The sequence below is a fragment of the Anabrus simplex genome, chromosome 4, assembly GCF_040414725.1.
Source record: "Anabrus simplex isolate iqAnaSimp1 chromosome 4, ASM4041472v1, whole genome shotgun sequence".
NCBI classification, from domain to species: Eukaryota; Metazoa; Arthropoda; class Insecta; order Orthoptera; family Tettigoniidae; genus Anabrus; species Anabrus simplex.
Window position 1 is genome coordinate 430,000,547 of NC_090268.1, and position 26,247 is coordinate 430,026,793.

The window sequence follows — 26,247 nt, forward strand, 5'->3', positions numbered from 1 at the left end:
CATCCATCCATCCATCCATCCATCCATCCATCCATCCATCCATCCATCCATCCATCCATCCATCCATCCATCCATCCATCCATCCATCCATCCATCCATCCATCCATCCATCCATCCATCCATCCATCCATCCATCCATCCATCCATCCATCCATCCATCCATCCATCCATCCATCCATCCATCCATCCATCCATCCATCCATCCATCCATCCATCCATCCATCCATCCATCCATCCATCCATCCATCCATCCATCCATCCATCCATCCATCCATCCATCCATCCATCCATCCATCCATCCATCCATCCATCCATCCATCCATCCATCCATCCATCCATCCATCCATCCATCCATCCATCCATCCATCCATCCATCCATCCATCCATCCATCCATCCATCCATCCATCCATCCATCCATCCATCCATCCATCCATCCATCCATCCATCCATCCATCCATCCATCCATCCATCCATCCATCCATCCATCCATCCATCCATCCATCCATCCATCCATCCATCCATCCATCCATCCATCCATCCATCCATCCATCCATCCATCCATCCATCCATCCATCCATCCATCCATCCATCCATCCATCCATCCATCCATCCATCCATCCATCCATCCATCCATCCATCCATCCATCCATCCATCCATCCATCCATCCATCCATCCATCCATCCATCCATCCATCCATCCATCCATCCATCCATCCATCCATCCATCCATCCATCCATCCATCCATCCATCCATCCATCCATCCATCCATCCATCCATCCATCCATCCATCCATCCATCCATCCATCCATCCATCCATCCATCCATCCATCCATCCATCCATCCATCCATCCATCCATCCATCCATCCATCCATCCATCCATCCATCCATCCATAAACAAATACTCGCGTTGATTAATAATAAGGGTATACTATAGAAAACTTAATGTTTAGGACAAAAATAAATAGTTTAAAAACTACAATTTGGAGATTAGGTGTAAGTGTAATGTTTAAGATAATAGTGGATAAATTAGTTGTAACAAGATTATCATTAATGTACCAAAACAGTATGAAATGCAATAAATTAATACTCTCTCCTCAGTTCCAGGCGATCCAGAACTAGGGGACGGGAGTATTATGTTCTACTGGTCCTCCTCCCCAGTTGTATCTCCGACCCAATGTCTCACGCTGCAGGATACTGCCGTGGAGGTGGGATCCTTCGCTGAGTTCGGGAGAAAATCGAACCACGCAATTTAAACGGATAATTAAATAAAGAAATATGTGTTAGCAACACACAGCAAAATTTCCAACGCCATCGATAGCGGGGTTTGAACCCACCACCTTCCGAACCCAAGCTTGCAGATATGTGACCCAGACCTCGAACTCTATTCACTTACTGATCGCATTCGAATGTCCTGTCAAGGTCTTATGCCAGCGAAAGCAAATACTTCATTGGTGTCACCACTGAGTTAGTTGACTGGCTGAAGAATCATAGATTATCAGCTGTGATCTCTGCTGCACCAGACCCACTGAATTATCTCCTTTTCCTCCATTAAACATTTTATTTTCCTTGTATAAATAAATGAAATAAAAAAAGAAAGAAGCCTGATATTTTATGATGACGTATCTCGTTTAAAGGGGCCTAACATCCAGGTCTTCAGCCCCTAATGGTATGAAATGATACTAAATGTAATGACAATGTAAAAGTCAAGAACTCATCCACTGACCAGAATTCAGAACGTGATGATGAAAGATGTATGGAAGGATATGAATTTAAAACAATCAGCGGATTCGACCCGCAATGCCCCACCTTCTCAGAAACCATCTTAAAACAGCAGTACTACTTGACCAAAAGGCTGCTGTCAAAGCGCAATCCTGAATCGATTATGCTTGCGGTCTATAGGTGTCCAAAATCCAGGTAAACAGCCTCTCGTAATTGTATGTGTCGCTAGGAAAGTAAGAACCATGTTATTTATCATGTAGCGGTAATAATCACAGGCCTTCCGCCTCCATGGCTAAATGTTTAGCGTGCTGGCCTTTTGTCACAGGGGTCCCGAGTTCGAGTCCCGGCAGGGTCGGGAATTTTAACCAACATTGGTTAAATTCGCTGGCACGGGGCTGGGTGTATTTGTCGTCTTCATAATCATGTCATCCTCATCACGACGCGCAGATCGCCTAAGGACGTCAAATCAAAAGACCTGCATCTGGTGAGCCGAACATGTCCTCGGACACTCCCGGCAGTAAAAGCCATACGCCATTTCATTTCAGTCATAGGCCGAGAAGATTTGTCGTGCTGACTGCGCGACAACTCGTAATCTGCAGGCCTTCGGGCTGAGCAGCGGTCGCTTGGTAGGCCAAGGCCCTTCAAGAGCTGTAGTGCCATGGGGTTCGTTCGTTTTGGTAATCATAACTAACGTAGACTCACGGTGTTCCATACGTTGTTGTACTATTCACGGGTAATATAATACGCACATGAACGCAGAACTATGGTGTTTCTCTAATTACGGCGCCACACACAGGCAATGAAAAGCTATGGTGTTCTACATATAGTGGTACTAATCACGGGTACTGTAAAACACATACAGATTCACCCTCTGTTGTTACCAATCCATTGTTTACCTTACATAGTGGTACTACTCGCACGTAAAGGCAACCCATGGTGTTCCACTCGTGATTGTACTAATTACAAGTAGTCTCATGGTTCTAAATCAATCATCCTATTGTCGCCCCTTTTAGTTGCCTCTTACGACAGACAGGGGAAACCGTGAGTGTATCCTTCGTCAGCGTCCCCCACCCACGCCGGGTGCCCGACATTTTTCTTCTCACCGGAATCACAAGAACCTGTCGTTCCCACCCTGGTTTTAACCACTGCCATTCGCTACATAAGCATCTCCTCTAGATTTGTCATTAGCCAAGTCTAAGGTTCATGACGTGAAGAGGACAGTGAAGTGCAGTGCAAGGCACCCGACAATGAGCACTGGAAATAAATGAAGTGAGATATTTGTGTGTGTATTGCGTGTATTTATAGAGATAAGATTATCAGCCGCTAGGAAATCTTCCATTAGCTATGGGACAGGAACGCGTGAAGTAATACACTTCGATGACGAAGAGTTAGGGCAGGCGTTTTCAAGCCGGTGATCTCAACATGCGAGTGAATGGGGCTCGCGAGCACGAGCGGTCCTGAGGTCCTTTGACAGGGTAGAAGAGAAAAGGTAATGGTGGGGAAGGATGGGGGAATGGCATTTCGTGAGAACTTCGCGCACGACGGAAAGTCTGACTTAGGGTGAAATGAATGTTAGAGAGTCAATTCAGTACAAATATATTTACAACCACCGAGCGAGTTGATCGTGCGGGTATGGCCACGCAGCTGTGAGCTTGCATTCGGGAGATAGTGGGTTCGAACCCCCACTGTCGGCAGTCCTCAAGATGGTTCTCCATGGCTTCACGTTTTCACAACAGACAAATGCTCGGGATGTACCTTAATTAAGGTCATGACCACTTTCTACCCACTCCTAGCCCTTCCCTACTCCACCGTCACTATAAGACCTATTTTTGTCGGTGTGACGTTAAGAAATTTTTTAAAAAAGTTGGCCTAACTGAATATATCATCACGGCGAACTCTGCAGGGTTCCCTAGAGACACGGATGGATGTTATGCAGCTCGAGCATTATTCGCGCGAACTGCGCCACACGGTATCATTTCGTAGCAGTCGGAATGTGCGCTTGTGCAAATCATATAATTCGTTGTGACAATGGAGTTCATGGAGAGAAGATCCGAAAAAGAAAAAGATCCGAAATGGTGAAATGCAGTCTGAATGCAGGGATGAAATGGCTTCATATAGTAGTAAGATTACCATGAGTGCAGAGTGCGCGCAAAATCCGTATATACTCACTCATTAGTCATTTATTTATTTATTTATTTATTTATTTATTTATTTATTTATTTATTTCTATTGTCAGATACCCATTGTTATCGACTTCGATTGTTGACAGCAGTTGGTGCCAAGATATTGAAAGAATGGCTGATACAAGTGATTGTGGAAATAAAATCCTCAGCCTGTTTCCACTCATTCGACCGGTTCAGGAATGGAATGAATGAACCTCCATCTAGCGGCGAGGATAGTAAATGTGCCGGCTGCCAAATCCTGTCGCACTCCTCTGGGGCAGTGATAAATGACTGACAGATGACATGTTAATGGAGAGCGTTGCTGGAATGAAAGATGACAGGTGAAACCGGAGTATCCGGGGAAAAAACTGTTTTGCCTCCGCTTTGTCCAGCACAAATCTCACGTGGAGTGACCGGGATTTGAACCGCGGTATTCAGCGGTGAGAGGCCGGCACGCTGCCGCCTGAGATACGGAGGCTTATACAAGTGGTTATACGATTGAGGAAAGTTTGGTGGCCACTATGTGGATTCAGGAGCGCAAAGTTAGTGGCAAATCTATTTGAAATGTGAGGAACGATTTCGGTGCGCGGTTTGTGAAACCAGCACCGACAAAGACGTTGTTAGCGTGGGAAAAGCAAGCCTTTTTAACGAGAAGTGTTCGCGACGCGTCAAGAAGTGAAAGACCACGCACCAGACTTGAACTTTGTGCTGACGAGGAAAAATCTATCGAACAATCTCCTGTCTAATCCATATGGACACGTGCGTCAGATTTGGGGATACCTGACTCAACCGAGAGGGAAAACATCAAAGTGGATCTGAAAATTGAGTGTCAATAAATTGTCAGGTGACGATTTGGAGGGACGTGTTGATGCTGCAACAGCTCCAAACAATGGCTCAGAAGACAGAAGTCATGTTCACTGACGAATGTGCGATTTATCACAGCTCCCGTTGTCTCAATGTTTACTCTGGGGAAAAGAAAATCCATATTTCTTTCAAGAAATCGAGCAAAACCCACCTCATGTCATGATCTGGGCCGGAATGACACAAACGCATCTGTTTGGCCCAAATTTTTTATTGTTCTGTTCATCAGAACAGTTACCTACAGATGATTAATGCAGCTGCAAAATGCGGGAATCTTAGACGGTGTTTGGTTTCAACACGATGGGGCGCCGACTCACTTTGCAGTGGCTGGTCGACGTCTGATAGCAATCTTTGGGAAACGCTGGATCGGTTGAGGATCGCAGAATGATCCAGCTCCTCTTCAAGGAGCCCTGTTCTAGTAACACCCGATAACGCACTCTGGGATCACATCGACGAACAGCTGAGGGAGCAGCGGTATAATATGAAAAATGCGGTGCGCGAGTCTTTCCAGACAGTGACGCAAAGGATGTTGCTTAATATGAGCATTAGAACCTGGAGACGTATTCAGCTGTGCAGTGACCATGGAGAGATTCCTAAGGCGCAAGAATAAATAAATATATAAATAAATAAATATATAAATAAATAAATAAATAAATAAATAAATAAATAAATATATAAATAAATAATCCGTTTGAGTTTAATGTAATATAGGGGTAAACGGACTTTGGGCGCAACCTGTATTAGTAAGGATACTGCTGTTTGGATAAAGCAGTAATTATACTCCTCTATAAGCAAAGGAGCAGGAAGAATTGCAGCAACAATTGGGGTATTTCACTGAACGATATACCATGGGAGGTGCCCACATGGATTGCAGGAAAAAGGGTGCGGTCAGTGGTTGAAAGGAAGTTGGATGAAATCAGTGTGGTTTCGGACCACAGAGTGGTTGTCAGGGACCACTTTTTGTTGTTTATGATAATGATGATGATTATGTTTGTTGTTTAAAGACGCCGAACATTTAGGTCGTCGGCTACTAATGATACGAAATGAGGGTAAATGTAATGACAATTTAAAATTCCAAAATTTATTCACCGACCAGAATTCAAAACTTGATGAAGAATGAATGAATGGATGGATGAATACGAGTTTAAAATAATCTCCAACCCACAATATTCAAAGTTAAAAATAATCCAAAATCAATGCACTGACTATAACTCAACACGATGATGAACAACAATGATTATGAACCTAAAACAGTCAGTGGATCCAACCCGCAATGCCCCATCTTCCCGGAAACTTAAAACGATGGCATATACTGTCCAAGGGGCTGCTTCCAAAACACAATCCTGAATCGATGATGCTTGCTGTCTAAAGGAGTTCAATATCCAGGTCAACGGTCCCTCATAATGATACTTTTCGCTAGTAAAGTAGAACCATGGTATTTCTCATGTAGAAATACTAATCATAAATAACGTAGACTCAAGCTGTTCCTCACATTGCGGTACTACTCACAGGTAATGTACTATGCACAGGTTACGCAGACATAATAGCGCCACTCATAGGCAACGCAAACCCATGGTATTCCTCACATAGTGGTACTAATAATCACAGGGATCCGTAACTTACTACCCCGTAGTGCTCCTCACGTTGTGGGTTCTAATTACAGGCAACGCAGACCCGCGGTGTCCCTCATACAGTGGTAACTGATCACAGGCAATGCTCAGACCCGCGGTGTCCCTCATATAGTGGTAACTAATCACAGGCAATGCTCAGACCCACGGTGTCCCTCGTACAGTGGTAACTAATCACATGCAATGCTCAGACCCACGGTGTCCCTCATACAGTGGTAACTAATCACATGCAATGCTCAGACCCACGGTGTCCCTCATATAGTGGTAACTAATCACAGGCAACGCCCAGATCCACGGTGTCCCTCATATAGTGGTAACTAATCACAGGCAATGCTCAGACCCACGGTGTCCCTCATATAGTGGTAACTAATCACAGGCAATGCTCAGACCCACGGTGTCCCTCATATAGTGGTAACTAATCACAGGCAATGCTCAGACCCACGGTGTCCCTCATATAGTGGTAACTAATCACAGGCAATGCCCAGATCCACGGTGTCCCTCATACAGTGGTAACTAATCACAGGCAATGCCCAGATCCACGGTGTCCCTCATACAGTGGTAACTAATCACAGGCAATGCCCAGATCCGCGGTGTCCCTCATACAGTGGTAACTAATCACAGGCAATGCTCAGACCCGCGGTGTCCCTCATATAGTCTTAACTAATCACAGGCAATGCTCAGATCCACGGTGTCCCTCATACAGTGGTAACTAATCACAGGCAATACCCAGACCCGTGGTGTTCCTCGGAATGCAGACCCATGATGTCCATAACCAGATGCTGAAACACTCCAGCGAGTGTAGCCTCAATTTTTACTCCTTGGGGCGTTCCAAAGGAACCTGGACAGAGGGTGGCCGCCGTCATAGTGGCGGATACTATACGCGGGTACTGTATTCCTCACATAGTCGTACTAATCGCAAGAAATGTCGACTCATGATGTTCCTCGCGTGATGGTACTATCACAGATAATCTCATGGGTGGAAATTCAGCTTCCATTGGTCGCGCCTTTTAGTAGCCTCGTACAACAGGCAGGGGAAACATTGGTCGTGTTCTTAGTATGATTCCCCCACCCACAGGGGGAGGACGGTTGCCTAGTTTTACTTCGTCTTAACACAATCACCACCACCACCACCACCACCACCACCACCAAGAGGGGTTTGTGTGTGTGGTCTGCTAAAGCTATTTTATTTCGCTCAAGTCCGCCGGCAAGCCGGTTAGGACCCCCTGCCTATCCTCCACCTAGGACGCGCCACATGGGAGTATCACCGCTCACCCTGCTGGGACGGCATAGTAGTTTGGGGGGGGGGGGGCGCATTTCAAGTATGCGTCAAATAACTGAAAAATGTTATGAGACCAATAGAGGGTTTTGGTTGCGTTTCGTCCATTTAAGGTTCAGTCAAACAGAAAGCGAACTGTCGCGCGGACGAAATGACCGCAGAGAGTCACAGACTGCGGTAGTCAGGGCGAACCAGTACGAAAGCAGTCGCAACCAAGTGCGTACCAACTTCATTCAATATCTTCTTTCCTGAACTTTCGTGTTTAAAAAAATGTCCAGCAGTTCCTCCAACGAATTACTACTTCTTATCGTTTTGAGTATAGCAAAATGAAAAAGAAAATGGTTGCAAGAAATAAATTTAAAAAATCCACAGTTCTAGCCGTTCAGGCAAGCAACTCATTGTTGAAAACATCCTAGCGATATGAGCTACGTACGAGGTGTGAAAATAAATTCTTTGTTTGTTCCTAAATATTACAATTCTTTTCTTATTCATCACTATCCGGTCGATTAGCCCTAGAATGCTCACCGGGGTGGTGAGTCACCCCGCTCGTTCCTATGTATTTTTCCAGTGCAGTCTTCCATGCCCAGTGGTTTCTGCGCTCCGCGTTAATCTTGGAGGACGTTGATACGAATAAGACCAGCAGTATTATGCTGACGTACGTTGAGCATAGCTGCCGTTAGGAGTGCGGTGGGGTGGTCAACGACCCCGGTAAGCATTTATGAATATAGGAGTTTGTTCGGTGCGAGTTTGAGCCTCTACAGCAATGGCATTTCGAGTGATTGATAAGGATTTTGCTGATATAGTTCGCACCATCCTCTATGAAGAGAGGGCTAACGGAAATGACTGAAGGCAACGTTGACATTTTTTATTATCCGCCTGATTATCCGTTTTCGATGGCGATGCTAACCCTCCTTATGGAGCCACTATAATAATACTATTTGCTTTACGTGCCATTAACTACTGTTACGGTTTCAGGAGACGCTGAGTTGCCAGAATTTAGTCCCGCAGGAGTTCTTTTACGTGCCAGTAAATCTACCGACACGACGCTGACGTATTTGAGCACCCTCAAGTACCACCGGACTGAGCCAATATAGAACCTGCCAAGTTGGGGTCAGAAGACCAGTGCCTCAACCGTCTGAGCCACTCAGCCCGGCGGAGCCACTATGAAAGGCGAGAAATTGGTTCTGTTTGGTCTTCTACTCTACCAGTTCAAACCTGAACTCCTACTATAAATACTTATTGTGTGATTTGCCTGCCAATCTAATATAAAGATATGAACCGTAATATTTTGACTATATTTAAATCCTTAGTTATTATTACGTATTTCTATCGTGTCCCTCCACCTATATCTCTATCAATGTTATTATTTATATTTATGAAATATATTTTGAGGAACTATCATCAATATTTGAAAACAAATTCTATGTCACGATATTTTGATATTTCAGTTTTAATAAATATAAAATCATATCAATTTATTTTATTGTCTAAAGTATGTTTCTTAATTAGTTTTAACTTTAAAATATGTACAAAACTTTTTTTATAATTTCCACTTAACTGATACGTATATCAGCAAGAACGTAATTCGACCCAAACTTCCATCAAGGAGAAGGAAACCTTCGGGGTGATGCATCACCCCTGGTAAGCCTTCGTGGGTGAGGAAAAGAGGCATTCTAGGGTTAGATTAGCAGTCTGCCTTTTTCTACCACTAAACGCGCTAATGTGAGTCAGTGCAGAGTTTCACTTAAGCCCTTATAACTACATTCGCTGTGAACATTTTTCAAAAAATCAAAAACCGGTGAGTGTCGACGACTTTGGTTTTAATGCTAGACTGTGGTGAAAGCTCGAATTTTAATATTTAGTAACTTGAAACTTATGATTTTAACATAAATAAACACAAATGTTTGTACTTTTCTAAATATTCGATAGAATCTGACATTTCAAAAAAAGATACATATTCTATTTTAAGTTTTAACTTTAAGTATACTATTGTTACCATTTTTTCTTTGATGTAGTTTATAAATTTGGGACTCAAAATTAGTTTCGGCGGATTGAGGAATCTAACAGTTCTATACCAATCAGTGTAAAGTCGGGTGAACAACCTCTCTACCTCAGCTCTCAACCCACCTGCCAAGGAACGTTGACATTCATCTTCGCTCGCTAACGACTCTGCTCTGTTTAGATAAGGGATAGTGAAGGTACGTGTCGAACAACATGATTGCATTTCTGTAGAGATTAAACTAAGCTAAACTCAACTCAACTAAACTAAAACCACTCACAAATCGAGTTTGTTTAAAAAAAGGATTTTTAGGTGCAATTCTGCGAATGAGTGTGTAGCACAATAGTGATAAAACCACAATACTAATGCGTATGTGATAAAGATGTTGATTCCCTTAGGGAGCCTGAAATATTTGTTCCGAATGTGTAAATTTATAATACCAATATAATTTGGTCCGTTATTGGACATTATACAATTTTCAGCTAACTCATTCCTGGTTGCCAGCATTGGGCTCATCAGTTGGTAAATAGCACACCTACCAAGACGCATGGCTAGTGCATACCGTGGAGGCCACTGAGTAGGCTACTTGGAGCCACCGGCAGTGCCAATGCACTATGAGAGATTTTGTCTCATTTTCAAAAATTGATGCCTGCCTGGCCATCAGATGATATTAATGCCTATGAATTAATGGTACCAATGCATATGTGTTATACATCAAAAGAACGGTCTCCATATCAGGATTACTAGAAAAATATCATTTAAGTCCTTTATTTACGTAATATAGTCATTTATTTGAATAATACGATGCTTAGGTGGCCAGTAAATGGCTATGAAAGTTACCTCTGTGGATCTTTCTTCATTAGTCCGACGGAGGGCTCTGTGACAAAGTTATAAGCAAAATGTTACCTCTTGCTCCATGTTGTTCTAGTAAGCGAGAAACAGAAAGAAATCAATCTCAGGATGTTCTACATTTCAAGAAATTCTTTATTATGAAACTTACATTGAATTATCCAATGTAGGGTTATTAAATGAAATCTGTATTTCGCTGCGGAAATGGTAAATTTTCGCATTGCCACAATGGTTTGGTTTATTTTCCACAAACTCAAGTAAAAGACGTACTTAAAATGTATGATATTACATGATAATGATTTCATGAACTCTATGAGGCAGAATAATACAGTAGTAGTGTCTTTTGTATCATTATCTGCTAACCGTGGTCATAATCCAAGATTACATCCTTAGTGTTTCAAGGATCAGGGGAATGATTCATAGGTACATTTCAGATTTAGTGCCTATTGAAAACTGCCGAGCATTATACGGCCAGCTTTATGTGAAAGATTCAAGTCTTTGAAACAGAATTCGTGTATAACAAATTCCAACTTGTAAGTTTGAGAAGTTCCACCTTTAAACCACTTTAAAATCTTACGATGTTCCTTAGATTAAAATAACATTCAAGCAGGCAGCCTTGAGCGCATTAAGAGGCCAGGTGTGAGTCAGCCGTGAGGGATGTCAGGAGGTTTCGACGCAACAACATCATAGGGAGTTACTTTCCATTTCGAACACAATCAGTCCATTTCATCTGACAAGAAAATTCCTGTCTGACTCTGTGGTGTAGTGGTTAGTGTGATTAGCTGCCACCCCCGGAGGCCCGGGTTCGATTCCCGGCTCTGCCACGAAATTTGAAAAGTGGTACGAGAGCTGGAACGGAGTCCACTCAGCCTCGGGAGGTCAACTGAGTAGAGGTGGGTTCGATTCCCACCTCAGCCATCCTGGAAGTGGTTTTCCGTGGTTTCCGACTTCTCCAGGCGAATGCCAGGATGGTACCTAACTTAAGGCCACGGCCGCTTCCTTCCCTCTTCCTTGTCTATCCCTTCCAATCTTCCCACCCCCACCAAGCCCCTAGCAGGTGAGGCCGCCTGGGCGAGATACTGGTCATCCTCCCCAGTTGTATCCCCCGACAGAATGCCTCACGCTCCAGGACACTGCCCTTGAGGCGGTAGAGGTGGGATCCTTCGCTGAGTCAGAGGGAAAAACCAACCCTGGAGGGTAAGCAGATAAAGTAAGAAAGAAAGGAAAAAAGAAAATTCCCCCTTTCCGTTCCTATCAAATGTTAAATCTCACTAAAATTTGCATAGTTTTACACTGTATTCATGTATCAAGAAACTTTAAGATCCCTTTGTCTTCGGATAATTTTCCAAGTGATATTCTACTAATACCAGTAACGCATCTTTCAACATCAAGAGAGTCTTTAGAGATTTAGACCTTTCATCTTGTCAAGGACAAGTTGTACTTAATATGAGTTTTTTCGTAAATATTTGTTCGGGGCGTCGACCTATAGAGATCGTTTGCCCCTATTTGCACCATGTGATATGAACCTACGTGTAAATGGAAAGAAGGAAGTGTAGAGTGTTGAATGCAGTGGCGGCTCGTGACAAAATTTTTAGGGGGTTCACAACATTTTTGTTCATGTCTCAAATCAGCAAAAAAGTAACATAGGTACATAAATCATTTCACTAACAGTTCCTTGTACGGTTCCTTCTTCACAAATACTTTGGTAGAACCCCTGTAACCGAGGATAAATTTTATACGAGACTAATTTGTTAGTGTAGAACAAAAGTAAAATTCACAATAACTTTACTACACTGAGATTATTGAAGGATGCGAGTACTATTCTTGGTTTTCAAACAGCACGAATTTCACCTGGGTGTTAGTGTAGAACCAAACCAAACCTCATGGCCTACCAAGCGACTGCTGCTCAGCCCGGTGGTCTGCAGATTACGAGGTGTCGTGTGGTTAGCACGACGAATCCTCTCGGCCGTTATTCTTGGCTTTTTTGACCGCCATCTCACCGTCAGATAGCTCCTCAATTGTAATCACGTAGACTGAGTGGACCTCGAACCAGCCCTCAGATCCAGGTTAAAATCCCTGGCCTGACCGGGAATCGAACCCGGGGCCTCCGGGTAAGAGGAAGGCACGCTTCCCCTACACCGCGGGCAGGCTGTCTTAGTGTAGAACAGTAGCAAAATTCATAATAGCTTTACAGCACAGCGAACACTGAAGGATGCGAGCACTATTCCTGGTTTTTTAAACAGCACGAAGTTCACCTGGATATGACGAGAAGCATAGAAGGAATGTGTACCGCATTTACCGGTAAATTTTTTTAAATAATTATTTCCGAATTGACCCAATAGTCTCCACATTATCTCGGTTAGTCACGTTCTACTGTTTCACATGGTAATTATTCTCATTTTGCAAATTATAGCCACTACTCTAAACAATTTAGCATGCAGTACAACCAACAATACTAGATCATGCTTATTTAAATGATAGGATTTAGATTAGCAACTCACGTAAATGCTGATTATTTGTACAGGAAAGCAATCCTTCTGTCCTTCAATCGCGCAAATTTCTCAATCACTTTACGATTGAAGTCACTGATGATGTTGACAAATCTCTTCTCAATAGCAATCATAGCCAGCGCTGACAGTCGTTCTCCAGTCATGGTGTTCCTCAGAAACGTTTTAATTCGTATTCAAAGTAGAAAAACACCTCTCAGGCTCCGCTGTCGTAATTGGGGTTGTGACAACAATTCGGAGTAATTCGCATACTTGTGGAAATGTGTCCCTATCTAGTTCATTGTTAAGCAGAAACTGCAACATGGAAATGGCCCCATCATCTTTCTGAAAGCCATTTCTCATATACAATACTTCTAGTTCAGTCTTCAGCTGTGTCTTATTTAGGCACTGTATTCAGTTCTCTTTCTGGAAAAGAGTCTGAATAGACACCAAAATGCCTATTCAGAATTAGGGTACTAGCGAAATCTGCCGGTAATGTAATGCAATAGTAGCTCCTGGGAGGCTGTGGCTAACCATAATAGGGGAGGTGGCGGACCCTTGTGGTCAACTGTAATACTGCCACTGGGTTGAGGGTGGCTCTAGACGACAAGGCACGTACCTTACCGTGCTCCTCGCTAATGGGAATATCAGTGCAGAAAACCATGACGTCATCTGCTTTGCGCATGCGTATAGTCTTCAGCACAATAGCGCATTATCCAGTGTGCTCGCTGCTCTGTCAGTCAAAACGAACAACTGTCGGTGTAACGGAGCTTCGATATAAGTCGATTGTCGAATGCTTTCGATCGATTGTCGAAATCAGGTCGAAAGAAAAGAATGAATGCGTAAATATGTAATAAAACTGGGTGTTCACGTGCTCCTGTGCTCCTGAGAGCCCACCGCCACTGGTTGAATGTGAAGAAAGGAACGTTAAGGACGACACAAGCACCCAGTCCCCAGGTCAGGAATATTAATCATTTACAAGTAAAAATCCCTGACCCAGCCGGGAATCGAACCCGGGGCCGCCGGATGACATGCAGACGCGTTGCCCCCTACACCGCGGGGCCGGACTTATATGAGTGGTTACTTGTGTTTTATTTATGTTACCTGTGTTTTTGTGCATATATTAACTGAAAATCAAGATCACGGCTGAAGAAGTTTTCCATGAAAAATGTGATGATGATGATGATGATGATGATGATGATGCTTGTTGTTTAAAGGGGCCTAACATCGAGGTCATCGGCCCCTAATGGTACAAAATGAGATAACGAAAAATTGAAAAGCATCCACTGACCAAAATAAAAAAATATGTCATGAAGAATGAATGGATGAACATGAACACAACAACAACAAAAAACAGTGGATCAGACTCAAAAAAGATTGTAAATAATAGTATTAGTGACCAAGGGACCACTTATAAAGCACAGTGATGCTAATGGCACTTATCGGTAGTAAAGGAGAACCATAATATTTCTCAAGCTGCGGTACTAATCAAAGGTAGCGTAAACTCACGGTGTTCCAAACATTAAGGTCCTACTCACAAGTATTGTACGTCGTAAAGGTAACGCAGACCTATGGTGTTTCTCACACAATGGCGCCACTCACAGCCAACGCAAACCGATGAGGTTCCTCACCTAGGTGTACTAATCACGGGCGCCGGTATTCCCGTGGTGTTCCTCACAGAGTGGGTACTAATCACTGGCAACGCAGACCTACGGTGTCGCTCGTATAGTGGTACAACTCACAGGCTACGCCCAGACGCGTGGTGTCGCTCACACGGGTACTGGAAACCCACACTGAACCCCACTCGAGTGGTACGAATCACAAAACTATGGAGTACCTAACAGAGTGGTACTACTCGCAAGTAAAAGCGACCGATGGTGTTTCTCGCGTGATGGTTCTAATACAATCATTCCTTGGTCGCCCCTTTTAGTCGCCTCTCACGACAGGCAGGTGATACCGTGGGTGTATTATTCGTCAGCCTCCCCCACCCACAGGGGGTGTGTGTTTGGTCCGCGAGAGGTATTTTATTTCCCCCAAGTCCGCCGGCAAGCCGGTTAGGACCCCCCTATCCGCCACCTGGGACGCGCCACGTGGGAGTATCACCTCATGAAAAATGTAACATGTGCCGGCTAATTTTAAAATAAATCAATGTTATTTTAATCGAAGAAAAATCGTAAGATTTTAAAAAGGTGGAAACTTGGACCTTCTCAAACTTACAAGTTATATACAAAATAATTCCCTCACGGACGAAGACGTAATTCATTACTTGTTGTAACAGAATTCGTTGTGAAAATTCTATAAATTGAAAATGTTCAAAAATTCAATGTTTAGTCACAACGGAAGTGTAAGCCTCTTCCAGGGTCGGTTTTTCCCTCGGACTCAGCGAGGGATCCCACCTCTACCGCCTCAAGGGGAGTGTCGTGGAGTTTCAGACTCTGGGTTGATGATACAAATGGGGGGATGATCAGTACCTCGTCCAGGCGGCCTCACCTGCTATGTTGAACAGGGGCTTTGCGGGGGGAAGGGAAGATTGGAAGGGATAGACAACTAAGAGGGAAGGAAGCGGCCGTGGGCTAAGTTACGTGCCATCCCGGCATTTGCCTGGAGGAGAAGTGGGAAAGCACGGAAAACCACTTTCAGGATGGATGAGGTGGGAAACGAACCCCCCCGTCTACTCATTTGACCTTCCGAGGCTGAGTGGACCCCGTTCCAGTCCTCGTACCACTTTTCAAATTTCGTGGCAAAGCCGGGAATCGAACCTGGGCCTCCGGGGTGGCAGCTTATCACACTAATCACTACACCACAGAGGCGGATGAACTGTAAGTTTAAAGGTGAATAAATAGTCTTCCGGAGTTCAGTATATTTTGCAGTATTTTTCTAACGCTTCCTGTATCATCATTTCCATTTTCTGTCTTTGTTCGCATCTATTTGCTGCAACAGGACAAAAGTATAGGTAGGAAGAGGAAATGAGACAAAAATAGATTGATATGATCAGGATTGTTTTACAATCTGCTTTACGTCGCATCGATACAAGTCTCATGGCGATAGGAAAGGGCTAGGAGTGGGGAGGAAGCTAATGTAACCTTAATTAAAGTACAGCCGAGAATTGCCCTCGTGTGAAAATGAGGAAACCACGGAAAACCATCGTCAGGGCTTCTGACAGTGGGAGTTTAAGCCCACTAACCCCCGAATGCAAGCTGGTAGCTACGTGACACAAACCACACAGCCAGCCATTTTCTCGGTGATACGATGAACGGAAAGTTCCAAAGAATAAGCAGTCGGTTTGTTCAGGAACTAGAAAACGAACGGGTAGCATACAGGGATGCCGTCGAAGAAACGGCTAGTTGTATGTTGACTCATCGAAAATCTAGTAGTAGCCGGAATCATTAAAATATCTCCGGAATACTCCTACATTTTTTGTTTTTAATTTTATTGTTGACTGCGTTTTATTCTGTTGACTCTGCTTTAGTTAGTCTTTGTTTATTTATACGATATTACTTCTTATCTTATTTCAATCTAATTTTTAAATCATATTATCAGGAAATAAGGCATTGCAAATTAGATCCACTGATTACTTTAAATTCACATTCATTCCTCATTATCATCCTTTTTAATTCTAGTCGGTTGATAAATTTTAAAAGTTCAATTGTCATTACATTTCATCTCGTGCCATTAGGAGCCGATGACAAAGATGTTAAGCCCCTTTAAACAACAATCATCATCATCATCATCATCATCACCATCAGATTTTCTGGATTCAAAGTCAGTTGCGATACATTCCTACCATCTCACGAGATCACCCATTAGCGATCCTATGATGCCACTTAGTGATTCACGAAATTTGTCTGCTCATCCTCGTCCGCTCCCTCACACGGTGAACACAGACGATTCTAGCCCGAATTCTTCCAACCACTAAATCAATCTATGTCATTCACTCGTTTACACGCCTAACAGAATCTATGTTGCGAGTTATCGTTTTCTTAATTAAGAATCCTCCACAAACTCTACCCTTCCTCGTTTGATACTTTATAATTAGCTATCTTTTCCTAGTTTCCTCCCCTTATTCGAATATTATTAACTACCAGCACATCCAGATGCATCTTCTCTGCTGAGTCTATCAATTTTACTTTATTGCATGACTACCGTTAGTTCCATATCCCCAAAGAATTCCACTTTGTTCGCCAAGTTTTAGCTAGTGGGATCACTCAACTCCTGTAGGTCTGAGGCTTATCCCATTTCATTTCACTACTTGCGCATTGTCCCAGTGAGACTCACCTCTCTAACGATTTAGGGTAGGGTCAGCATATGTCCCTTGTTTCACGGGGTTGTCCTTTTATTTTTCTAAAGTGTCCCGTTGTCCCGGCAAAAAAATCCGGAACACATATGGTCCCCTTTTTCTTGAACCATCCCGTATATTTTGAAATACAGAGTTAAAATTTTATTTATCACAAAACTCTGACGTATATATCTTATTGTGTAAAATGTCTGACTCGTTGGCTGAATGGTCAGCGTACTGGCCTTCGGTTCAGAGGGTCCCGGGTTCGATTCCACGCCAGGTCTGGATTTTAACCTTCATGGCTAATTCTAGTGGCTCGGGGGCTGAGTGTTTGTGCTTTCCCCAACAGCCCTGCAACTAACACACCACTCATAACACTATCTGTAACACTTCAATAAATGTTGTTCCTAGATCCGTCTTCGACATTATACAAATTAGTGCACTACTGACAACAGCCATAAAAATGTTCAGAAAAACTGAGGTTATTAAAAATTGATTAACGAATTTCAACTGATTTAAAAATTCCGTACGCTAATTTTTAACGTGCCCACGATTTTCTTCTATCACGTACGGCGATTTTCAAAAAGGTAATATGAAAATTTGGGAAATACATAGCAAATTCGAAACATGTAGGCCTATTTGCAACAACAAACTAAGTATAGTTTAAAGTTAAATTTTTAATGTTGAAAATAATTCTTACCAAAGTAGGTGTCCCCATACTACGAAAAACGTAAAATTAAGCAATTTACTCAATTATGCCGAACGTTGAATGTATAAAACTAAAAAAGCAAATTTTGAAAATCACTTACGGCCTAAATTTAGTTCCGGAAAACAGCCTAAAATCTCTTGTTTCTTTGCTAGTTTTCTTTTTGATTCAAATCCTAGCCAAATTAACTTATTTACATAATTCTTCCTGTAATGTGTTTCTTGATTCAATACCCTCAGGCGTCTTTGATTATTTAAAAATTTCCACACCGAATGTACTTCCAAGGGCTTAAGTGAAACTCTGCATTGACTCAGATTAGCGCTCGTAGTGGTAGAAAAAGGCAAACTGCTAATGTAATCGATCGGATAACGATGATTAAGAAATGGATTCTAATTTTTAGGAATAAATCAAGAATATATTATACTTTATTATATTTTATTCACCTAAAATTCGTAGCTCAAATCCCTAAGACGTTTACAACATAGATTTGCTTGCTTAAAGGCTAGAACTTTGGATTTTTGACAGAAAACCACTCTTAAAACTTAATTAGAAAGCTCCTAATAATGGTATGTTTCAGTATTACAAAGCGGTACCTCCTCTCATGTTATTAGCCCATGACTATCATCTCACTCAAAGGTATATTTACCGGTATAACCGATTTCAAAAGGGGGAAATCTATACAGCTGTGGATTTTTGATTTTTAGGAAAGGAGAAAGGAGTGTTGCTAATCGTACGATCTACCCCAACTTGGCAGGTTCGATCCTGGCTCAGTTCGGTGGTATTTGAAAGTGCTCAAATACGTCAGCCTCGTGTATCAGGATTTACTGGCACGCAAAAGAAATCCTGCGGGACAAAATTCTGGCACATCGGCGTCCATGAAACCCGTTAACAAGTACTTAGTGGGACGTAAAAACAGTAACATTATTTATTGTTAATCTTACAATAATAATAATAGGTGGGTGATACAAGTTGGAACTTACTCTTACTGAATTCGACATACCAAGATTTTTTCAGACATCTTACCATTAGAGGGCTGTGAAATTAATTTTCCTTTTATTCCGAATAAATGCCATAGTTACACATGTATCTACAGTATATTAAATAATAACTTATTCCGTTCGCTCCATTCTAAAAGGTAATCTAAATAGTTTTTAATTTGAGGAAAATTTGATATAGTTTTAACGTATGTATAATTTAACATCATTGGCAATAAGAAGAATGTTGCACCTCGATACAGTTATCGTTTGGAGGAGATTAGCTCAAGGTACGCCAAAGTCACGCATCAAAGTATTTGTGTTGTGAAGACGTATTTTCGGGAGAGAGAATGTCATATTCCATAATATCTCCTATTAGACTCGCTGTTAAATTTTCTGTGTAATCATATCGTAATAAAATAGGGCCCTGATTTCTATAACAAAGATTCAGAAAATATGTGTGCACTTGTACCGTAAGAGTTACCATATTATGTCATAAATCTTGGAAATACGACGCAAAGGAAATTAATATTGTCCAGAAATTGCTTACAAGAGATTATGTTCATCACTCGACAAAAGGAATGTTCGTTAATATTAACTCCCACAACACACTCTTCCACTAATTAAAAAATTAGAACAAACTGAATTATTTTCTCGGGGAAAAATAAAATATTTCTCCGAATACACACTTCACTGTAAAGAAGGTGGGTGAAAGGATTCCAATAAGAATTCCAAATACAGTCCTACGCAAAACTAATACTTTCACAGTTATTTTAGCAATTGACTGTTCAATTTTACTACCTGGAACCATTTAAGAGGGAATGTTTGGGAAGTGCTGGGTGACGAGTGAATGGTCGATGTTCGTAACAATGTTTCGACCTCCCCATTTTGAAGTTTGTATTTGTGAAACCTCTGACTTCACACTTCATTTAACCACAAACTACTTCGAAGAAAAGGAATCCAAAATAACAAACAAGAAACACTTGACCTTATCGACAAGAAAAAACCACTTGAACAATTTGGAGGATTCTAAAATGAATAAAATGAAACTGAAAATAAGGATATATTATTATTATTATTATTATTATTATTATATAATACTGGATTTACGCACCTACTAATTACGTTTACGGTTTTCGTAGATGCTATAAACGAATTACCTTTTATACTATTATTTTGGATCAAATACGACTTAATAAAAAAATCGATTTAAATATACGATTATATGATAGATAAAAACCGTACTGCTGTGTTCACAGATGTAAAAAATGTGTTTCAGTAAGGTTGTATAAAGAGACCAGAATAAAAATATGGCATATACTAGCACGAGCCCTACTACAGAGTAAACTACTTGTTATAAACCAAGTTTGTTTGCAGCGTGTTGTACGAATATTCAGTCCTACCTGTTGCATGTCGGCGGGATGTCGAACGAGCTGCTCAAGGTGACCAGAATGAGGCACAACACACACTGAGCCAACATCGTGCAGCTGACCTCTGCACTCACTGACACATCACAAGTGGACGACTGTAAATATACCGGCTATGATCGCCTGTCATTGGCGGAGGTAAGGACGCGCCTTCTCCTGCCTCTACACTGTGGTTTTACCGACTTCTCAACTTCCTGCAATACTCCTTGCTATTTGCAAACCAGCAGGAAAATCAGCCTATATAATTTGCAAAGTCTTTCCGAGAAGGAAAGAGATCTTGCCCTCTGGGGCAACGATATTTCTGTAACCCGCGCTGATAATAGCACCCACAACAAATGAAGCAAGTCGTGCTTTGGTAATGAGCAATGTGGTCCGCCACGAGCGCAATAAATCTCAGTTCCTTCAACGTTAAGCAATAAGGTTAGTGAGGCTAGGAGTCAAGGTACATCCCCTCCTAAGACAAGGACAACTGTTCGCCGGAAATTTACCGTAAGTGAGGTGCTAGGCACAGCTGTACGAGCAGGGATCTCCCGCCCGCTGTTTAGGTGGCCCCCCATTCTATTACATTTTAATCACTTTCCACTTGAAAATATTGTAATGTTGAAAACAATTCTTAGCAGACAAAGTAGGGGTCCCATACAAAGAAAAACATACAATTAAGCAATTTTCTCAATTGTGCCGAAAGTTGAAAGGCTAAAGGACACAAAAAGGTCTAAAATTGTGAGTCTTGGGTAGCTCTATCAAACTAAAAAAATAAATATCGAAAATCTCTTCCGGCCTAAATGCAGTTCCGAAAAAACAGCCTAAAATCGCTTGTTCTACTCGTTTTCTAGTGTGATTCAAATCCTAGCCAAATTAACTCATTTACATAACTCTTTCTAAAATGTGTTCCTGGATTCAATACCCTCAGGCAGTTTTATATTTTTCGAAAAATGTCTACACTGAATGTACTTATAAGGGCATAAGTGAAACTCTGCATTGACTCACGTTAGCACTCGTAGTGGTAGGAAAAAATGCAAACTGCTAATAAAATCGACCGGATAACGCTGATTAAGAAAAGGATTGTAATTTTTAGGAATAAAGAAAGAATATATTCTCATACTTTAACACATTTTATTTACCTACAATTAGGAGCTCATATCGCTAGGATGTTTTCAACATTGAGTTGCTTATCCGAAGGGCTAGAACTGTGGATTTAAAAAAAATTAAGGACACATGGTAGAGTTGGGACTAGAACTAAGCACAACAATACACTTTTCATTATGCCACCTTACTCCCATCCTGTTACACATAGAACACTCAAATTTCGCACATGCACTGTATAGTTCTTCTTTAACCAAAAACAAGAAAAATTATGGCATGATTTACGGATTAATTTCCATAATTGTTTTAAGATTTCATGTGTAAAATATTTTGTAGTGCATTTTCTCTAAAGGTGCACTTTTCACAGAATGCGGCCCAGAGAGATCAACTAAACTTCATACATATGATTTACATACTAAGTGTGAAAATGAGATACCACGGACAAACATCTTCAGGGCTGCCGTCAATGGAGCTCGAACCTACTATCTCCCGAATGCACGTTCACATCAATTTTATTAATACTTTGGTCCTAAAATATTAACTTTTTACCACCATATTTAGATAATTTTTTAAATTTTATTATTTTTGTGATCAACATTCCACTTATTTTCAAGATATTAATCTGTTATATATCTACTATCCCTGTGGATACCCTCAACAAATATTACTTCAAATGGCTCAACCGTTTCTGATAAAAGTGTACCTTTAGAGAAAAATACATTTAAAAAATATGTTACACAAGAATTTTAAGAACAATTTGTATTACGTCGCACTGGCACAGATAAGTCTTATGGATATGATGGGATAGGAAACGCTTGGGAGTGGGAAAGAAGCGCCCGTGGCCTTAATTAAGATACGGCCCCAGCATTTGCCTGGTGTGAAAATGGGGAACCACGGAATACCATCTTAACACACTACCTCCCGGATGGAAGCTCAAAGCTGCGGCCCCCTAACCACACGGCCAACTGATGTAAAAGTCATACCATTGTAGGTGGGGGGGGGGGTGTTATGGGAGAACTAGATATAGGCTATGTAAAATTTGAGTGTTCGATATACACGGTGTAGGGGGTAGCATGGCTGCCTCTCACCCGGAGGCTCCGGGTTCGATTCCCGGCGAGGTCAGAGATTTTTACCTGGATCCGAGGGCTAGTTCGTGGTCCACTCAGTCAACGTGATTACAACCGAGGAGCTGTCTGACGGTGAGATGGGGTCTCCGGTCTACAGAGCAAAGAATAACGGCCGAGAGGATTCGTCGTACTCACCACATGACACCTCATAATCTGCAGGCCTTCCGGCTGAGCAGCGGTCGCTTGGTTGGCCATGACCCTTCGAGGCTGTAGTGCCATGGGGTTTGGTTTGGATCTGTACTAGGACGGGAATAGGGTGGCTTCATAAAAGCATGTAATTTTGTGCTTAGTTCTATTTCCAACTGTACCATGTGTCCTTTAAATACAGTTTTAGAATAGGTATAAAGTCTAATAAAATGCAATTGCTGTTTGCATTACTTCGTATTGACACAGCCAGATCTTACAGCCACTATGGGAAAGGAAAATGCACTGACTGGGAAGGAGGTGATGATTGCCTTAATTACGGTACCACACCAGCATTTTCGCAGTGTGAAAATCAGAAAGACCACAGAAAACCATCATCAGGGCTACCGACAGTGGGTTTAAAACTCACAGTCCCCCAAATGCAATATGGAAGCTACGAGATTCAAACCACGTAACCACGATGCTCGATGAAGAAAGAAATACTCATAGAAATATTACTGTCATACGTAATTTGGAATTGCACCAGTACAATGAGCAAGTTCTCCCAATATTTGACTTAAATAATGATGAAATCGAAATATTTTAAACCAATAACTCGTGGACCCTCGCTGCTCGTCTGGATATTCCTCTCGTCATGTTGTTTTGCCCGCCCTTTTCAATAGTTTTATGAACATTCAATATTCTTTCTTTAATTCCTTTTTTCTTAATACATTTACCCTCCAGGGTTGGTTTTTCCCTCGGACTCTGCGGCGGATCCCACCTCTAGCGCCTCAAGGGCAGTGTCCTGGAGCATGAGACTTTGGGTCGTGGGATACAACTGGGAAGGCAGACCAGTACCTCGTCCAGGCGGCCTCACCTGCTATGCTGATCAGGGGCCTTGTAGCGGGATGGAAGATCGGAAGGGATAAAAAAGGAAAAGGGAAGGAAGGGGCCGTGGCCTTAAGTTAGGTACCATTCCGGCATTTGCCTGGAGGGGGAGTGAAAAACCACGGAAAACCACTTCGAGGATGGCTGAGGAGGGAATCGAACGCCTCTCTACTCTGCTGACATACCGAGGCTGAATACCTGCCCTCGTACCAATTTTGAAATTTAGTGACAGAGCCGGGAATCGAACCCGGTCCTATGGGTGTGCCAGCTAACCACGCTAACCACTACACCACGGAGGTGGACATGAACATTTAATACCGGTACATAATAATTCATTCATTCGGAATGTAGTTTATAACACTTCCCTGCGCTTCGACCATTCGGGCGCATCTGGATCTTAACATTTTCAAACGATCTTGCCCGAGATAGGGCAACACACAATTGGCCGTGATTAAATACTGGTTCTGGTAAGTAACACCCACTTTTCTCAAGCGTTTGTCCCTGCATTTGATACCTGACACTGTTTCCTCTTACCAGCATGTAAGTTATTAGGAATGTCCTGCCACCTGTTGAGTATATTTAGAAGCTAGGGAAAGTCGGAGAATCAAAGAGTATCTAGCAGAGAATAGTATTCTTCCATGATCAGCGGAAGTGTACTCTCTGGCTTGACAGGTAGTAATCAAACATGGCTGCATGTAATCATATTAGTAAGGATGAAAATCACATATAGCAGCATATCAGTGATTGTTAGCGGCCTAGGAACCCGCAAAGTACTAAATGGATTGCAGCCCCAGCATTTGTCTTCTGTGGACTGAACTTAAGAGACCCATCAACATCTGATGACTCACCGGTAGGTAATTACGGAAAGAATACAGAAAGAATGCAGCAAATCGGTCCAGTAAAACGGCTGTAGGTCCGCCCCCGCGTTGTAGTGATCAGCTGCCACCGCCGGAGGCATTTTGTCAAAGGGGTCCCGGATTCGATTCGCGGCAGGGTTGGGAATTTTAATCATAATTGGTTAATTCCCCTGGCACGGGGACTGGATGTATTTGCGGTCTTCATCATCATTTCATCCTCATCATGACGCGCAGGTCGCCTAAGGGAGTCAAATTAAAAGACCTGCACCAGGCCTCTCCGGAGGCCACACGCTATTATTAAGTTTCATTGCTGCTGTTCTTACCCAGAAATGATTCTGGAGGAGAGATGTGTACATTACGCCTGTCAGGGACCAAACCACCCGCCCCTGAAAGTTTACTTATTTTTATAACCCAAAGTAATGGTCCAGGCGCCATTATCCATTGCTTTTGCCAAGGATCACGGGCATTGGCAAAGATGTCGAAGATTAAGACGTCATTGTCACCAATGTAGAGACAGAGATTTCGTAACCAACCACTGCAGAAGGAAAAAGGCTAAAGAGGCCCGCGAAGTTTTAAACTGTAATGGCGTCGGAAGATAACCTTTCACTTTCTCAATTTTTCCTCTAATCTTGGGCCTTACGGTATGAAAGAAATGTCATTTAGTAGCTGTAACGCATTTTTGCACATCCCGGCCAATCTCTGTCATGAGAACAGGCCACACTCCCTTCGAGAGATTTTTTTCTAAGGCCGCGGCGCATATTGTCCGCAAGGAAAGAGGAACAGATAGCCATATCAAACCAACAACCACCAGTTGTCAGCGGTGCTATTCTACCAGGGAGTAAGGAATGCAGGGAGATGCCTTGGAGCTCTGAGAGTGAAGCCCAATGACAGTGGTCTACGTAGGGGGCGTGGTCGTAAATAGGCGCGAGAACGCATGCTGTTTTTTGATAGTCAAATCTGTCACAGCTCATTGAAGTGAATACGGTGAACGCAAATTGTAATTGCGGGGATTTTGAGATTAAAACACTGTACGACACGCTAAAGCGTATAAAGATACTAATATTTAGTTGGTGTTGTAGCTCTTACAATATCGTGTTGTGCCTACGGTTGCACGAAATGGAAATCCAAAACTATTCCTGAATAACATTTTACAGGTAAGATTCTAAGTATGGTTTATAAAATGTATTACAGTGTATTATATTACCTCCATTGTTATTGTGCTAGTCTCTGAAGCACCGTCCACTTTTCGTAGGAATTTTTAGGTTAGACTTATTGTTTACCGTCAATTTTTCCTGAGGTTTCCTGTTCATGAAGAAAGGAGAGCAGAGTCCGGCTCCATGGCTAAATGGTTAGCGTGCTGGCCTTTGGTCACAGGTGTCCCGAGTTCGATTCCCGGCAGGGTCGGGAATTTTAACCTTAATTGGTTAATTTCGCTGACACGGGGACTGGGTGTACGTGTCGTCTTCACCATCATTTCATCCTCATCACGACGCGCAGGTCGCCTACGGGTGTCAAATCAAAAGACCTGCATCTGGCGAGCCGAACATGTCCTCGGACACTCCTGGCACTAAAAGCCGTACGCCATTTCATTTCAAGGAGAGCAGAGTAGATTAAGGCCATTAGAAGGGAAAACTGGATACCTTCTTCTTACACTAGAATATGTTCAGCACATTTCAAACCGGCATTATTTGATCGGTCCATGAAGAAAGTTGTTTTGAAGGTGAATGGTAAGGTAAGGGTTATACTGCCCGAAGGCAGGTCCGAACCTCCGCAGAGGTGTTCCTGAGCCGGAGTTTACGTGTG

The 26,247-nt window shown here is 42.4% G+C and overlaps 1 protein-coding gene across 1 annotated transcript in view; it reads right to left on the reverse strand.

Annotated features, from left to right (window-relative positions):
- LOC136872806 (trehalase) overlaps nt 1–20,457 on the reverse strand; it is a 53,588-nt gene extending 33,131 nt beyond the window's left edge. The window contains exon 1 of the mRNA XM_067146645.2: nt 20,343–20,457. Coding sequence (XP_067002746.2) covers nt 20,343–20,419 — 77 coding nt within the window. The 5' untranslated portion in view covers nt 20,420–20,457. The remainder of the gene's footprint in view (nt 1–20,342) is intronic.
- Nucleotides 20,458–26,247: the final 5,790 nt, after the last annotated feature.